Source organism: Gavialis gangeticus, unplaced genomic scaffold, assembly GCF_001723915.1.
Source record: "Gavialis gangeticus isolate Ggan-Ray unplaced genomic scaffold, GavGan_comp1, whole genome shotgun sequence".
In the NCBI taxonomy this organism is placed as follows: Eukaryota; Metazoa; Chordata; order Crocodylia; family Gavialidae; genus Gavialis; species Gavialis gangeticus.
In genome coordinates, this window is record NW_017729031.1 from 56,752,416 (window position 1) to 56,771,409 (window position 18,994).

The 18,994-nt window shown below is 36.0% G+C and overlaps 1 protein-coding gene across 1 annotated transcript in view; it reads right to left on the bottom strand.

The window, feature by feature from the left end:
* Positions 1–18,994, bottom strand: part of OLA1 (Obg like ATPase 1) — a 215,941-nt gene that overhangs the window by 85,279 nt on the left and 111,668 nt on the right. Inside the window, exons 6-7 of the mRNA XM_019522940.1 lie at positions 3,577–3,657; positions 3,201–3,298 (exon numbers count right to left, since the gene is read on the bottom strand). Of these exons, the coding sequence (XP_019378485.1) occupies positions 3,201–3,298; positions 3,577–3,657 (179 nt within the window). The remainder of the gene's footprint in view (positions 1–3,200; positions 3,299–3,576; positions 3,658–18,994) is intronic.

Below are 18,994 nucleotides of genomic sequence, written 5' to 3' on the forward strand. Positions count from 1 at the left end.
AACTTAATATGCTGTATTCTGTATATGTTGTTATGAGTAAAACTAGTTCATGTTTAGAATATGTTAATCTTGCAGGTCCCTAAAAATTAAGTGTCATAAAAAAGCTATAGAATGCTTTGACAATTCATTTACAGAATAGAATATGTAATAGAAGAATGGTTTCAGTGGATTCCCCTATACAATATCATGATTACTGTCATCTGATCATAACACAAGTGCAACTAACACAGCTGCCATGTCAGCTTCTCTTCAGGAGCTAGGTCCTAATCATAAATCAGCTGAATGACTAATTCAACATTGTTAAAACCAGCAAGTAGCTGCTTGGAGCCATTCCAGTTTTTACATCTTTCAAAAGGTCAATACACCTACTCAAGCACACAATAGTCCTATCTTTCACAGTGTTTTCTTCTTTTTTAGGATTGAAAAATAACATGTTACCACTTAAATGTAAGTATGTTTTAACTAGCAATTAAAATGTTCATTAATTCTGAAAGGGTGACCCAGTAAAACAAAGACAATTTTAGTTTTCCTCTTGCACCCACAATCAAAAACCTCTCCTCCTCTTTGCTGATGCTTTAAATACTTTTCTAGTTGTAAAAGACCAATGAAAACATTTACTGCTGAGTATTTCCTGCATTAACCTCAACTGTTAAAACAATATCACGAATTAAACTCAATAAGAAACTTTTGCTCATTGAACAACTAACCAAAATGCAGCTCTGATTAAGAACATGAACCTAAAATAATCACAAATTAAAAGGCATCTAGCAGTAAAATATATTCTAATCATTTGTATCTGTTTGTACTGCCACAAATGATGAAAGCCTACTGTTAGCATCCTCCATAGTAAAAATTTATTCTGCACTTTAATACAAAAGCTATGTTGCATAAACAGAGGATTTAAAGCTGTAGCAGAGTGGCTGAATGAAGGAAAACGGCAATCTTTCTGGCTCCAGTAGATGCCATTCCCTATCACACAATGTTTCCCACTCATAAATACATGACAAATACTTCCTCAATCATTTTTTACGAGCAGGGATGCACAGGGGGTAGTCAATGGCTAGCTTGAGGGAAAATAGGAACAGCAGGAGGCAGAAACTGTACTGAAAATGGCTATGTGGTAAATTCTCTTCTGGAACATCACTCAGCTACCCAGGCTTTGATCTTTCAGCTACAATTACACTAACATCCATGAGATCTGGATTTTTTAAAAAATCTAAATCATTAGTTGTGCATATAAATAGTTAAATCATTTTATTATATGACTTCCCAATTTAAACATCTAGATTTTTACAAATTAAAAATTGTAAATTACACAAAGGTTTGCTTTCTATTGGCTATAACCATATCATCACCACAACTGGTCTCACAAAAACAGGGGGTGACTGGCGACAGCTAAATCACAGACTGGCGTCTCCTAAGCAGTCTGTCTACTATTAAGGTCTGGGAAATGGTATTTACTGTACAATTAGAGCTAGTAAGCTCTACCTGTAATCATCCAAATACAGGTGTGAGGATCCCTTTTGGACAAGGAAACTGACTCATCCATTTTCACATAACTCTGGTGCCTGTAGAGTTATAACAACACTCAGGAAACTTTGACATGTGCACTTAAATCAGGATGGTAGTGTTTACTGCATTAAAGTCAGGTGATACATTTTTTTTTAAAGAATTCCTTTTTGACTTTAAGAATTTAATGACTTGTGTATTTACAAAATGTTCTGCCAAGAAAGAACTTCCTCAAAACAACAGAATCTGACTTACAATAGGAAAAAGAAAAAGAAAAAAGGTGTCTTGGTTCCTATAAATTTTCCATGTAAAAAAATGTATTTTCCAAATTACTGCCATTTAAAGGTTAAATCTAACTTTTTGGTTTTGGTTTTTCTTTTTTTTAAAAACACAAATACAAAATGTCTTGGAGTAGCAACAGGACAGTTTTAGTTGCAGTAATTTCACAGAATTTATTCTAATGATTTATTGGAGTTAACCATCTGACATTAATTATTGTTTTGGCTTCCAGTCTATGAATGTTTATTTTTCAGTTTAAAGCCTTCTCACTCTTTGATATCATATGGAAATGAGAATTTTTAATGGAAAATTGAAACCATGTGCATCTAAGTACTTAATGAAGTACAGGGAGAAACAGAGGGCATATTTTAGGCGAATTCAGATATTCTGCATTGGATACTTCTGATTGGTTTGGATGACTAAATGCATATCTGTTCACAAGTACACATATGTATGCCAGAAGTTCAAAATCTCACAAATAAAGTGATACACACATACATACAAGTATGAAATTTGTTGTCAATTTTAAACACAAAGATATTAAAATTAATCTTTACAGCATTCTATTTAAGTCTGTCCCTCCTCCCCAAACTATCTCATCTGTAGTTTCTTATAACAAGATTATGTGGTGTGTTTTCCCAAAATGGATCCCCAACATGTCGCCACCAATTGGATCTTCATCCAGTTCACTGAATGTCTGATAGGCAGTTTTCACAATCACCATGCATCTGAATCATAATATTGACATTAATAAGAATACTTAAGTAAAAACTGCACATGCAAGAAAAAAAATACTACCTGTATGAAAAGTGACAACTTGTAAGAGTAAGGGTGGTCAAAGTAGGCCTACACACTAAAATCAAATTGTAAAATGTCTTTTTTTGTGCGTATATGCATGCATGGATGTGCATGCGTACACAAATACGGACAGTGGCAAGCAATGCTGGCACTCACATGCAAATGGGAAGCATATTGTTGAAATGTTCAACATAAATTTAAAGTCACATTTCAAAGTATTTGTGCCCCAATGCAAATTACTCTTTCAGCATATAAACAAATGAAAAAGTTTTTAAGCATCACTATTTAAGTGACATTTGGAAAAAAAAGTTTTAAATAAAAGTAATGGTTCATAACCATTTTTAAATATTTATTTTCCTAACAAGTATCAAGTCTCTCTAAAATTCCAGGAGAAAATTAGGATTTGCTTTTTTTCTGTAAATTCATTAGAGACTAACTCCATTGTACATAAACAGGATTCTAATGGAAAAATTACAAATATAAAAGTAATATTAATTTATATCAATCAAAACAACAAGAAAAACCTTTAGTATTATAATATCAAGGAATTATGCACCTTTCAGAAATGTGAAACACAAAAGGTGAATTTATACATTTAACCAGAGTAAACTCACCATTTATTTTTCTTTCTAATGTAGCATTTTTCAGAGAGGTTAACCAAGTAGATCATTGGTTTTGAGGTCAAAAACAAGTGCTTGTTCAACACATCGATCTAAAAGCAAGAATATAAAGGTAGAATTTTAAAAACCGAAGTTATAGTAACTTGAGCTAAACAATAGTTTATAACTCAGTTTCTTTTTATTCTCTGTATTTAAGAATGCAAATGATTATTTAAATATCAACATTATACTTCAATAAACATAAAACCTGCTAATAAACAATACACTATAAGCATCATGGATTCTTTTTATGCATTTTTAGCAAAGACAGACAGAAGCAGGTAGCAATGTTAAGAGTCAAAGAATGGGGTAGTATTTATAGCCTACCTACCTCTTTGTCATTCCAATCATGATAGAAGCGGACAGGCTTCTTTTCATCTATTACCCAGGTTTTGATTTTGCACATTATGTCCTATACAGGATTAAGAAAAACAAAATCATTAAAGCAGATGAAGAAGAAGAAACTCAGCTGGATACCAGACAATTATTTTCCATAAACAAGATATTTTGATACCAAAACACAGAATGTACAATCAAATTAAAAATTAGGTAATAACTTTTAAACACAGCCAAGCAAATATATTTACATTTTATCTGAGAAGTTAAAAAAACAATGTTATCATTTTATATGCACTAAAAGGCACACTGAGTGTTAATACCAAAAAAAAATCCTATGCATTTAACTTGTTAATTATAGTATTTTCAGTAGGTTCCTTCTTCATCAAAAAATTAGTAGAGCTCATAAAACATATGTAAAAATCCAGCACATTTTAGACTGCTTTTCCAACTCAGTAAGACGCAACATTTCAGTATCCAGCGGGTAAGACCACATACACTATAAACATGCTATTAAGAAACGGGAATGGGTGGGAAAATACAGAGTGAATATATTTTTTAAATTGTTAGCAAAAGAAACTGAGCCTATTATTGATGATCCACCCTTCAAGAAATTAATTCAACTGGCCAAAGCCCTTTTTATTCTGCATTAATTTTTTGCCAACACCTTCTCCCTCCCCCCAAAAATGAAACCTGCCAAAGCCTCCATTACACAATGGCAAGAGCCTTGCACTGGTGACCTCCAACCAGCTGCATTCACTTTCAGAACATCTCTCTCTGCAGGAAATCTAAAGGCCTTTTAGTTAGCAAGCTAGTGTGCATTCAGAAGGAGTAACTGCAGGAAGAGCCCAATGTGCTTTGTTTCTCTGGCCTTTCTTCACAGAAAGATTAATCATCTGTGAAATGGAAACGGCAAACAGCAAGTGACACAAACTGAACCCTTCAAGCCTTTCCTCATCAGTTTTGTGGTTCTGAATCTGAAAGCTGCGTGTGGCAAGGTTCTCCTTACAGGCAGGTGTTAATAAAAGGCTCTTGGGTCTGAAAGGTCAAACTTGGCTCTTATAGGAGTAGTGCATTTCAGAGTCATCTATTTTTGTGGTAGATAATTTATGGTCATGCTTTAAATAATATATTTCTCCAAAGTTATCACTGACACAATTTAGAATTAAAATATTTAGCATACAAATATTTAACTCCTTCAATGTTTTGTGATGCATAACTATTTATTCTTACTGATATGTAGGGTAAACATACTGATAAAACAGATATAAACAGCCTCACTATTTAGTATACCTTCTCTTCCCAGTCTTGCAGATGCTTTAGGGAAAAAACAAGGAAAAAGCTCTTCTAAATCCTCAGATCCTGATTTGAAACCCTCCAGGAATAGGACTCCCCACAGATTTTAACAAGGAAGGGGCACACTGAAAACTTTTAATGAAATCTAACATGTTCTGATTAAGAATAATCACTTTTACTCTTCTATAACTGAATTTCACTCATAAATGTTAAAAAGTGGCTAATATAACACCATTTCCTACAAGGAGAAGATCAAAGTGCTATATTACAAATGCATTATGATTAAAAAAGCACTGTGCAGCCTTGCTATTAACTGTTCTTTAAACCCTAAAAGGCTTCCCATAGATCTCACTTGGCACTGCATATACAACCTTTGACAAGTAATGTAGACCATTTTTATTCATTGCCTAAAATTGTAGGCAATTATGTGCGTCACACTGGCCACCTGCAAATTCTGAATGCCTGCTCCAGTTGTCAGAGCAAAAAAACTAATGTCGGAGGGGATTAATCTAGGGGGAGAGAGTCCTCTTTAATGGCTCCAGCAGGTGAAATGGCCCAGCTGGTTACTATGATGAGTGGCCAGAACAGCTTATGTAGAGACATGCAACAAGATTACACATAAAGAAGAAAACAGTGGTACCATCTTATCTTTAACCCTATGTGCTTTTCTCCCCCCATTAATCAATAAAAATAGATAAAGGAAGTAATAATACTTACATGTACATTTTAAATGTAGAGTGCTATTCTCAGCTTTTGTTTCATTTTAAGAAATACTACATTTTCAACCAATCTTGCTAACTAGTGAAGGAATTTTGTGTAATTTTTCAGATTTTAAAACAAGTTTGGATATCCTTAAAAGCCCCAAGAAAAGGGCTTTTGACATTATAAATTTCTCCAATAGCAATACATTATATTACATTAATTAAGGACACTCAAAATGGAGATAAAGGATTTGAAAGGAATTACATTGTAATTAGAGTTCTTTGAATGTAGTGTTTTTCTCATAACCATACTCCAGCCTTTTGGGGCCAATTAGTTATATTTCTGAAGTTGTCTGTATAAAAGGGTGAATAGATCAAAATTGATATGCCCGGGTATATTTTTGATTTAGCCCCTAATTATCCCAGCAGAAGACATAAAAGGACCAGGACAGTTAGGTGGCTTAGAACCTCCAGAGAACTTCAACGTAGGTGCAACAAGAAATGTTTGTCCTCACTGTTAAGTAAGTATATTCTATAGATGCCACACAAAATTATGTAAGAGCTGTAGTTTTAAGAGATAACATATGCAGAACAGTAATACAAACTTTTCCTCTAACTTGACTGCTTTGGACTGACATGTAAATCCATGTTGACACCTATAAGAATCTAAGTTTTCAAGGTGTTAAGATTTAGGTGCCTAACTTTAGGCAGCCAAATCCACAATTGCTGTCCTACAGTAATACTTAATTGCAAACTCTGCTCACAATTGTCTGTCAATTTTTACTTTGTTAACCAGAATTTCGTAACGCATATATAGTTGCATAATTTCAAGCTTATTTATCATCTGCAAACAGAAATTAACTGAGTATCAGACAACTTCTCTTTAGAAAAGACACACAAAAATTCAACTAAAAACTAACATCTGTCTGATCTCAGGATTTTTTTTCTTGGTGGTGTGAAGGGGAAGAGAAGAAAGGGAGGAGATAAAGAGAAGAATTTGGAAGTAAATCCTCTAAACTAGACAAATATTTTTTTCTCTACAATTTTTTTCTACTACAATCCTGAGACAGTTCGTCAGTAGAATTTAAAACAGGTAGCCAGAAAAATTAAAGAAGAGGAGATGAACTAAGGTTTGCTGACATCCATGCCAGAGTCAGACTTAAATGAGACCTGATTTGATTCATGAATGACAATAAGAACAAAGGCAACTACTGCTGCATATTTCTCATGCAGCAGCTGCCTCTGTTCTGGAGTAAAATAAAACAAAGTCAAAAAAGCAAACAAACAAGATTTTTTCATGTTTTATTTAAAATTTTATATTATTTGTTGTCTAGTTTTATTTGTGGCTTCTATTTAGGCTTAAGAAAAAAATATTAATTTACCTGTTATCTTATGTGACTGAGATTCATTCATTCACAAATATCTAATCATCAACCTAGGTGTTAGCATTGGCCTAAACTGAAATACAAAGAGATGATCTGACTCGTTACATCAGGAATGGTCAATCCCATTCTTTACTTCGATGCCATTCTTTCACCAGAGAAATGACCTGTTTCTGCCCGCTTAATGATGAACTCATTTCTTGTCTGGGTCAGAAATGCTAAAAGTCAACACTGCCCACACACGGTAAAGTAAGAGGAAATACAAGAACTACCATGAAAAAGTCAAATAATATGACAATTTTTAGCAACACTTTATGAACATATTTTTTACAACTTACATAGCCAACCATATCTGACAAACTAAAGACTGTCCATCTGTTTCTTTGACTTGTGATGGTGCCCTTCAGGACTGACCTCTGGAGTCTTTTACCTCTGTAGGACTAAGGGTGAACCCAGGAAATCCTGGCAGTTTAGAGGACAACAAATAAACACAGTCAAATTATGTCTACTAGCTCAGGGAATTTCAAATACTGATACAAGGAAGAAGAAAAATGTGTACATACTCATTAAAGGCTATTAAATACTTTGGGTGAATGAAAGTAGTAATATGTCACTTTGCCAAATATTCTGTACAGCATCAAGGACTAAATAACCAAGGTTTGAAAAACTTGCTTGCCTACCTAGCACAAGTAAATCAGAAGCTTTCTGTTCTAAACTGGAAGGGCATGCAATTAATTTCTACAGAATTTAAGTTTTTATTTTTAATAAAATGTAAGTTAGTAGTTGTAAAGATTATTTACTTTATATTTGGAAGTCTAAATGCAGTCCTTCTACAGTCTGCAGACAGAGTTTATAAGAGATCAGGAAGAGAAACATAATCACTGAAAGTTTGATGGCACATTTACTGGAGAAATGATAAATAATGAAGATTTTTTTACTGATACATAGTGATATAGATTGTTAGTTAAGCTGGCCCAGTGGATCTCAACCTTTTTAGACTCAAGACATCCCTTGGAAAATGCCAGCTGTTGGCTTTCACTTGTTTTTTGACTACATAAAAATAATAGGGCAATTCTTCTGTTGCAAAGAACTCAGAAAGACCAAAGCAGGCCAGAATGCTTTTGACACTGGATTCCTACTTCAAATCTACAGGTTTAATCTTGTGAATCATATGTAGTAAATTATGTTTGTGTATATATTGGGCATCATCCTGCAACATCTTTAAAATGATCTTGCAGCATCCTGGTTAAGAATCTCTGAGGCACAGGCAAACAAAATGTGCTTCAATAATGCCATACATCTGAACACAAAAATAAAAATAAAGGATATACCATAATTACATTATAGGGAACTCCATCTTAGAGAGCAGTAACTTTGGGGTCAGAGCAGATAATCAGTTGAACATGAGTTTCCACACTCCGCAGACCAAACAGGCTAATTGTGATCTTTCAATGTATAAACAGGAGAATTTTAAGTAGGAATAAAGAGGTTTTATTATTGCTGTATTTGGCACTGTTGTGGCCATTACTGGAACAGTATGTCCAGTTGTGGTATCCACTCTGCAAGAAAAAGAATAAAGAACTAAAGAGAGTTCAGAGAAGAGCCATGAGAATGATTGAAGGATCCAGAAAATATGCCTCGTAGTGAGAGACTCAAAAAGCTAGTCTGATAACAGACTATATAGTTGTACATACATAGTAAACAGCAAAAACTCAATGGCTGGAAGCTGAAGCAATACCAATTCAGATGAGGAACAATTTTTAAACAGTAAAAGTATTTAAATATAAAAAGAAGCTACTTAGGAGTATAGAGGATTCTCCATGTTTTGAAAGCTCGGTTCAAGATTAGACATTTTTCTAAGAGTTATACTCATAGCTACTAGACTGAAATGAGAATTAAATTTAAAGAAATCTTATGGTCTATGACAGGGGTTTTCAACCTGTTTTAATAGGTGTACCCCCAGCGCCCCCCCCATTTCGTACGTGCTCACCCCAGGGGGGTGAGCAGCCAGACGCAGAGCGGGGGGGAGAGGGGAGAAGGAGCAGCCAGATGCAGAGTGGGGGCATGGCAAGTGGCAGAGCAGCGGCAAGGCAGCATCTGTGGGGCCCTGCTCTCACCCCACACCCCGGCCCTGCTGCTCTGTGGCAGCACTCCGTCCCCACGTACCCCTTGGGACCTTTCAAAGTACCCCCACGGGTACGCATACCCCCCAGTTGCAAACCCCTGGTCTATGATATGTAAGAGGTCAAACCAGATGATCAAAACGCTCCCTTCAAACCTTAATCCATGAAAACTTTTCAGATTCTCATAGTGGACTATATTGGTTCAAAATCAGATGAAACACCTGCATACTTACTAAACTGCACACTTCTGAATTGTTTCAGTGTAGCAGTCCAATAATGCAAACTGGTTTAATTGGGCAACACAATATTTCTTCCAGTTGTGGTTGTTCTTGTGGAACCTTTCATCCAATTCAAGGCACAGCTGCCTTATCTTTTTTTAAAAATTGCATCTTGTTTTAAGGCAGAGAAGACTGACCCATATAAAAATTAAAAACAATTTTTGAAGAAATTTTCTTATAAAACACTAACTGAAAAATCTTCGTTTGAAAAGGCAATATTACTTTAATTATGCTTTATGTTTAACATATTATAGCAAGTGGGTGCCAGGAAGAATCAAACATGTCAAAAGTACTACGTTAGCAAGCATGGGAGTGTTGTGAGCTATCATTTCAGGGTGAACAAAAAGAATTGTGGGACTGCAATAGGAGAAGTCAATACCAGTGCCATCAATTCTTCCATTCAACTGTAAACAACAGAACCGGTACAAGGCAGCACCTGTACCAGCACTGAGACCCAAAACAATTATAGTACCATTAAACACATCAGCAAAACATTACAAAGCGTCTAAGGTAGCTCCATTTGTGTTTGTGTTTATTCCAAAAATTCTCTAGTGCAGACAAACCCTGCAAGTCCTGGAGAAGTCTACAGTTACGGAAATTCGTTTGTGCTAACTATGCCTGTAGCTTTTCAAAGGAAAAGGCAGATGCATTATGTGAAAAGGAAAGCTATACATTGAGAGAGAGATATTTTCAGTACTAACATTCCCTCAAATTTGGGATACAGACAAACTTCATTGGGATAAAAACAAACAAAATGAAATTATACCCCTCCTTTCTAAAGAAGTCTTACTCATCCTAGGCCTTGTCTGCCCACGGAATTATTTTAGAGTAACTCTATGGATGAAGATTCTTCCTCCAGAATAGGAATGCTTTTCCTGATTAGGTTAATTCACGTTTGAAGTAGATTAATCAAGAAAAGGATACAACGATCATGTATCATGATCGTGGACCATCGTGGCTACATATCTCCTACACTATCAAAACATGGAAATCAAAATCCACCACTTAAAATGGAAAATCCACAACTTAAAAAACACTCAATGACGAATGCCTTGCATTTGAAAGCTTGTCTAACTTTATCCCAACCAAGCAGCTGGTTCAGTAAAAGATAGTACCAAAAAAATCCTTTCATATTTATACATACTCTTAACCAAGATTCTTTGCAAAAGTCATAAATAAGTTTTAATAAGAAAGATTAGCCTTGGCACAGGCTAGTTAAGCAAACTTCTGTATGCACACTGATACAGCAAAGGAAGTTACAATATGCACACAACCCAAAGCGTTAACACCAAATCATTTACAAACATCTGTCACAAATATTTTTCTGGTAAATTTCAAAGTGTTCCTTAGAAAGAACTCTAATTTCCTCTAAATAATCACATTAAGCAAAGTAAACAGTCCACTAAAGATTTTAGGTATAATTACATGCATCAGTAATAGAAATATTTTCTTGAAGCCCTATGATTTACTGCTTACGCTACTAATTACAAAAGAAAAGCTATTGGCAAAAAGTATGTTAATAAAGTACATACAAGACTTTTCCCCGCTTTTGGTCTCCCCCCCCACCTTCTTGAGTGGGAAGAACTAAGCCAACAAAATAAGACTAAAGGAATGAATAAAAATTAAATATGGAAAACAATTAAGAAACTTCTGAAAATTCTAACTGATAACTTCTGTCATAGACAATTTTTTGATCCATCAATGGAAACCACAGAAAGCATACGAGGTTAGAGATCAGCAACATTCCGTTTTTCAGAGTATTATGGGAAGAAATGTTCATCATCCTGTTTGGATCAAGTTTATTCTGATAAAGAGAAGAAGGTTCATATCTAGTCAAAGTGGGAGGAGTGAAATTCCCCAGGTGCCTGTCCTAGGTCCAGTTAGCTTTGTTAATGACTTGCAGAGTCTCCCAATGCCTGAAGAAGAGTGTTCATGTCCAAAAGCTTGCAAAGACCTTTTTCCCCCCAACTATTTTAGTTGGTCTAATAAAAGATACACATCTAACCAAAAGAACCTTGCGTACCTATGACCTTCGACCACCACAGATGCAACCAACAACCCTGCAAATACTGCACTTGGACTGGAACAATCAAATGTACAAATTCAAAAAGGGGAGCAGCAGTCAGCCTCCAGTACTGTAGGGAAAGGACCAAGGGGTTAGAATACATAAATATGAGTCTGTGTAATATTTCTGTAAACCAAACTAACAGAATACTGGGATGTATTAAACACCCTATGCAAGTAATAGGAAGTGATTCTTTTGCTCTATTTAACAACAGTGGCACCTCATCTGGTGTACTGTATCCAGTCTTGGGCATCACACTTCAGGAAAAAATAGATAAATTCAAGAGTCCAACCAAAAGCAACTGAAATTATCAAACGTCTAGAGCAGGGCTAGGCAAACCCTAGCCTAGCCATTCAACTGGGGCAGAGTGTAGCATGAGAAGGCATTTTGCTTGGCATGTGCCCCTCGAGGTGAACGGTGAGGCTGCCCTGCCACAACAAGGATCAGGCCCCTCCTGGTTCCCCTGACATCTGCTCCTGGCATGCCAACTTCTTACAAGTCAAGGTTGTCGAGAACATGGTGTAGAGAATATGGCATAAGGAAGATGGGAAGAGCTGGGGTTGTTTAGTCTAGCAAAAAAGCAACCGAGGGGAAAGTAACAAAAAAAGGACAATATAGAGGTCTTCAAATTCAAAACAGAGTATTATAAAGAAACTGACAATCCTCTCTTCTGTGTCCAGAGGGGAAAAGAACACTGAGAAAGGAGTGGCCTCAAACTGAAACAAGAGAGACTGAAGTTAGATACTAAGAAGAACTTTCTAAGTCAGACGGTAGTCACGTTTTAGAACAGGTTACCTTGAAATAGTGTGGAATCCCTGTCCCTGGCAGGGATTAAGTACAGATTAGGTATACACTTGGCTGTGATAATTTAGATAGGAATGATCCTGCTTTGAAGGGGGTGGGGGCTGGACCAGATGACCTCCAGGGGTCTCTTGGAGCCATATTCTTCTCTGATTCTATAATTTACAGAGGACAACCTAAAATAATATAACCACAATGCAGACAGATTGTTTTTATCATCTAAATTTTAATTATCTAGATTATTATAGAATTTTTAATCTTCTACCTGAGGCTTTGGGACAAATTTGTTTATTACAAAATAAGTAAGTCAAAGAGTGGAAATGAAGATTCATCCAAAGCCATGTAGCCTATAACCTATATTTCTTGACATTTATATATTTACCCTGTCACTCATGTCAATCAAAAACGCTGATTTAAAAGATCTTCAGCTGCTTTCTTCAAAGCTTCAATGGATTTTCTTTTATTTCAAAAAGTGACGTTCAACTTCAAGTCTTCATTTTATTGTAAAGATGCTAAACTATATCCTGGGAGTATAGATGGCTCAGATAGAGGTGAAAAGATCACTTTACCAACCAAGACAGGAATTCAAATCTATCAGATATTGATACTAACTTAATGTCACTACCTTCCCACCACTAAATCATAAACCTGTACAAACAGAACTAGTTACAGTCTACTGATAAAATGCACAAACTAATTCCTTTGCCACAGATATTTATTTTGGACCTTGGCAGTTTCAGCAAAAACACCAAGAATTAAATGAGTACAGACACAGATACTTTGAATGACATCTACATGATAAAGAGCAAAGGCACACTGGTAGGGTAGCATGAGAAACACAGATTCTCTTGTACCCATTATAAATATATAGGAGCCTTTTTTCTCCAGAAACAACAATCTTAAACACTAAATTCACATATTTATAAATAGCCAATTTAAAAAAATGGAAGTGGAAGAAGTTGATACGCTTAATAAAGAGCTTATTCCAAGATTCCTTTCCCGAAAATGACACACTGTGACATCTCTCTTACTGGGTAATTACTTGATTTCTCTCCAATGTGTCTATATGATGCCATTTACAAAACAAATTAACTGGTGAAACTTCAACCAGAATTACTTTAAATGCTTTTGAAATGATTCCTAAAATACTTCGATACATGTAAATACAAAAGTGTGCGAGAGACAGCATGCACGAAAATATCACCACTCGTCATTTGGAAGTTTTTAACTTCAACAACTAAAAAGAGACCAATTCAGAAAGAACACAGGTTTCCCTGGAAAACTAGAAAACTGCACAAGTATAATTGTAAGGATACAGAAAGAACACAAAAATGTATGTAAAAGGAACCTGTTCCAAATCCATACCAACATTATGCAATACTGATCTTGGGCCATGATCCAACACCGATTTTTAAGCAGGACTTCAAAATGATTTCACTAATGTCTCCATAACAGAAGTTGGCTACTTTTTCTGCTGACAGGCCATCAAGAAATCATTTTCCAAAGAGACTTCAAGAACAGTTAACACCTTATTCAACATCAAAACTAGCTCACTACACAGAAGCTGAACCTACCAACTGTAATCAATCTGGATTTTGAGATGAGAAATGGTTTAAAATGGGAGAGGTTAGATTATATAGATTAATGTGTAGGCAGTTGGATATACTGTGGTTCATCACACCTGCCCTCTCTCATCTGTCAGGCATTATTTTTTTCAAGTGTTTGGAGATTTAAAGTTTCTATCCAAAAAAGGCCACCACCACAATAGACATGATTTTGCAAAGCAGGGAAGTCCTACTCGCATCCATAGAAAAGACAAATTCTACTTTCAACTATGGACCACAAATCAGTTTTATACTCTCTCTTCAACCCAAAGTGAACTCCCATTGATGTCAAAAGTTTGCACAAAGATCACAGGCAGAATATTTTTTTTTTTAAGTAGCAAACTTTTAGTACATTATTATTAGATTAAATATCAATGGGAAAATATGCTTGCCCTTAAGCATGAATGCTATTTCTAAATTTTGTTTCTTTTCTTCCGTGTCCTCCTCCTCTTCTTTCCTTAACTTTTCATGTCTTTTCATCAATAGATCTCAAAGCACTTTAGAAAAAGGAAAGAAAGAAAAGTGAGGAAGATATTATTGTAATTACATATCCTTTTGTTCAGAGGGAAAGAGAGCATAAGGTAAAGGAAATGAAGGTAGAATAAGTGAGTATTTATATTTGATTGGACTGTAGTCATTCAAAATTTTTTCAATCCACCTGTTCCCTTGGTAAAATTAAATATAGAGAAAATCCTCTGAATTTCTCCGAAAGAGAGGTGGGTGGCCTCACTGAATAAAAATAGGAATGAGAAGGAAGGAGAGACCAGAACTTTACAGAATACCACCAGTTAAAGTAACTGCTAAAGCCATTTTGTTTTCTCTTAATTTTGGATCCTTTCCCCTGAAAAGATGGAAATATCTATAAAAAATATAACTGAAAAGTCAGATAAGCCTACCTGGCCTATTTTCTGTTACATGATTCACTTCTCAAAAAGGAGGGGAGAGTCACAATTGCAGGTAATAAAATGAAAGTTGGATCAAACATTTTCCTTGTTATACATGCAGCCAGTTTCAAAACCTATTCTTAATAAGAAATGTTAGTACAGAGTTTAAGTTTTGTATACTCAAACAGGAGAACCAGGACACTGTAGCATGTATGAAGCCATATAATCCACATGGTGACAACATTACACATTATCTTCCATAGGTACCTTTCCTCCCACCTCACATGGAAATGGACAATTCAAAGATGGAACAAACTAGGAATGTATAGAAAAAAAACAAACACCCAATATACTGTTTTAATTTGTAGTTGACAAATAAAAGATAATTTACCCTATCAGTAATATGTGCAAGTCACAAGGCAGGTTGACTTTGCTGGGTTGATCTACTTCAGCTTTTTCCTTTGCATTTCCCCAACCCAGCTCCTTATTTCTCCCTTAACTAGAGTGACAAGTCAGTCATTGTGCCCAAATTTTTGTACACTGAGCACATGCAAAGGGTCTAAATGCTCTTCAATATACAGAAAATGTTAAAGGATAAAAACTGAAGCTCATCATAACCTGGTGAATGTATAACCAGGACCATCCCTCTTTAGCATATGGGAAAGGAAGAGAGAAGTTACAGTCCTAACCATACCACCAGTCCTACTGTTTTGCCTTGAGATTTGCAGACCCTCACTATCTATCTGTTCTGGTGACTGGTCTATAAGGCTGATTAGGAGTAGATTGGTGAATAATCAGGGTTTAAAAGGTGGAAAAGGTCTTTTTGCTTTTGTTCACAACAATGTATTTACTTATTACAGGAGTCCATAATTTATACTGCACACACAGAGGTGTGTGCTCTGCATACTACAGGCTTATTATGAACCAAAATCCTCCTTACATCCCTTTATAATTTAATATCTGGATTTAATATTTTAACTCATTACTTTCTTAGATTTGAGGTTTATTTGTTTGAAGTTTTGTAAGTTTAATTAGGAGCGAAATTAATTTAGCTATAAAAAAGAGCAACTCTGTCATGAAACAGAATAATAGTATTCTCTTACTGGAGGACCTGTTAGTTGTACACGGCTGACGTCAGTCATTCTGTGTAGAGGTTTCTCAGTTTTATCCAACAGGAGAGAGAGGCATACAGCTGGTAGTAAACATTTCCTCAGTCTTAATACAGGAGATGCATAAGATGTGGTGACCCATGATACTCTGCACAGGTTTATACTAGCATGCTCAAGAAAATGGACAAGAATATTCCCGCTACATTCATAAGGGCAATTCTGAGTAAAGCAAGGAAAGAAAATAAGAGCATCCTAAGACCTGGACTAAACATTTTAGTTTTGGCAGTTTATAGCAGAAGCAAATCTCAGCTTCTGACCCAGCAACAGACTTTAGGCCTTGGGGTAAAGCTACAAAGGCAAAAGGCTGAATTTTACAACAGTTAATAAGTCAGGTCAATTCCTACAAAGGAGAATGGTATCCTATTTACAGGTGGCAATGACAAGCCATCTGGCTGCCAATTGAGAATCTGTAGCATAACACAAAGTGGAAAACACTAACTATGGATCCATTTAGGCCTGGATGACTTTTCATTTGACATTAAGGTCAACAACACTGCATATATTACTAAGCAAGTGTAGACTGAATTAAATCAGTTAGGATTTTAACACAAACCTGCCTCAAGCAAGTTTTTACACTATAAGTAAGCCTTCAAAGACCACACTGGTGGTCCAATGTTTCCATCAAGAAAGGAAGTATTTCTTTTATCTGATGCAGTTGGTACCATAATATCACACAAATAATCCAAATGCCCAATACAGTTTACCAATAAAGCTAACCTCAGCTTAATATGGAGATAAGACAGGAAACAAAAGATAAATGTTATTCATGCCAGGGCCCCTCTAGGCATGATAGGATCTGGTTCAGGTAAAGGCATGATAGGATCTGATGCATGATCCACACAATCCACATTTGCTGGATCCTACAATATCACATCCTACTGTGCATCAGAACCTATCATACCCTATTGCCGGTACAGGGAGAACCTGGAATTGCCATCCTAGGCTCTCCCTGCACTGGCAAGTAGAAAGCTCCAGCAGCTGTGAGCCTCTAGCTGATGAGGACTCACAGCTATGGCAGCACCCCAAAGGTGCCAGAACTGAGAGTCTTATACAGGCAGTCCTCTGACTTACAACACAATTGGTTCCTGAAAACCACATCTTAAGTCGAAACATCGTAACTCAGAACCGATTTTCCCATAAGAACAATGTTATAAATGGGGGATTGGTTCCTGAACCAAGGCCCAATACCCTATTTTCACCAAAAATAACCCAGAATTTTGTACTCAAGCAATTATAGATGAGTAACATAGCTACATTAATATATTTATATTGTAAATAGCAATCATGTGGATTTGGAAGGACTTCTTTGAGGTGATTTTCCTGGACTTTTTGAAGGGCTCTTGGTTGGACTTTTTGAAGGGTTCTTGGCTGGAGTCTTCTCAGGAGTCTTGGCTGCAGGTTCTTCTGGAGTCTTGGCTGCTTTCTTAAAGAAACTGTCCAAGGAAGTTTGGACAGATGTTCTCTAGGGAGATGGGTGATGCAGCAAACTTGTTCATTGGTGTGGCGTCAGATCAAGCATCATAAAGTCAAAACCGACATCAGAAAGTTGAAATGATGTCAATTTATAAACATTGTAAGTGCGAAACATTGCAAGTCGAGGACTGCCTGTAGCTGCAGGCTTTGGGTCCTGACAGTGCCTCATGGCTGTTGGGACCAAGAGTCCTGGCTCCAGCAGCTGTGTGGCACTGCTGGGACCCAAAGTCCACCAGCTGCAGGACTCTCAGTCCCTGCAGCTATTGGACACTGCTAGTACCAAGAGTCCTACACCTGTGGGGTACTGCTGGGAGGGAAAGTCCCATCAAGCTGCAGGATTCTCTATCCTGCCAGTTGTGGGGTATTGCTGAGGCTGAAAGTCCCCTCAGCTGTTTGACTCCCAGCCACAGTCGGAGACCCAGCCACCCATGCAAATTAAAGCTGGATAGAAACTGGCTATAAAAGTTATTGCACACTTTGGTTGAACTTTTTTATGGTGTGATAGTTAATTTGCAGGTGTAGCTGATCTAAGTTAATTGCTCAATTAATCCAGTAATTGTGTTATACATGTAACATATAGGGGGGGGGGCTTCTTATCACTTTTCTTTGAGAAATATCAGCCAAGGCCAAAAATTAATTACTTGTTTGACTGTCAGCAGGATACATGAGGGTTTTTTTGCTTTTTCCTCTTCTGGCTCCAGATGCTAGAACTTTTTTGTTTTCTCCTGTGCCTAACCCATTACTAACTGGAAACAGATATGATATATTTACCAATACTGATTCCATGCACACCCCCTGCCCTCCCCCCTGAGAAAATGCTCACAAAATTTGATACCATAATGTTCCTCCTCATCTCCTGTAATTTCAGAAACCATGAGAGTTTGGTGTTTTTTTGCAGCTCTGACAGCTGCTGTTAAGCACATATTCTTTTTCTGGTTTGCTTATCATGATTCCAAAATATGCTTGAATATATTAATGTTTTGTTCATAATAAAAAGTAATATGCTAAGATCACCGCTGTAAAATGTAAGTCTTCAAATAATAAGTGGTGGATAAATATAGATAAACAAACATCTTTTTGATGTTCATATGGAAGTGACATATATCCAATCTATAAAAGAAATATAATTCAACCCACTAGAATACTTGTAGTTAAGCCTATTTAAATTGCTTTTTGCATGATTATTCTAAATGTATGACTAATTTCAACTAGCAATTCTTTTTCACATTCCCTAAGAGAGCACAAAAGTTAAGTCACACTTCTAAGTTCAATATATCAAGACAGCCAAAAAAATATTTTTAGTTGATACCAAAATTCATAGCATCTACAGTATATATTAGGGATTCCTACAAATGGAGCTATTCAGGAATAGCACAGGCAAGACACTACAGATGGATCTCAACATCACTATGCTGAAGATTAACTAATAGGAGCAAATTTTAGAACTTTCATTAACTTTATCAATGTGACCCTAAGTAATTAACAGAAAATACAATAGCCTATTCTAATGATTTTTACAAGTGAATCAGCAGTCACTTTAAAATCCATTTGGAAATATTGGTCATGTTCAAAAAATGTAGGTGAACACAAAACAAAACACACTGTTATATCCAAGTACAAATTAATAAACAAGATAA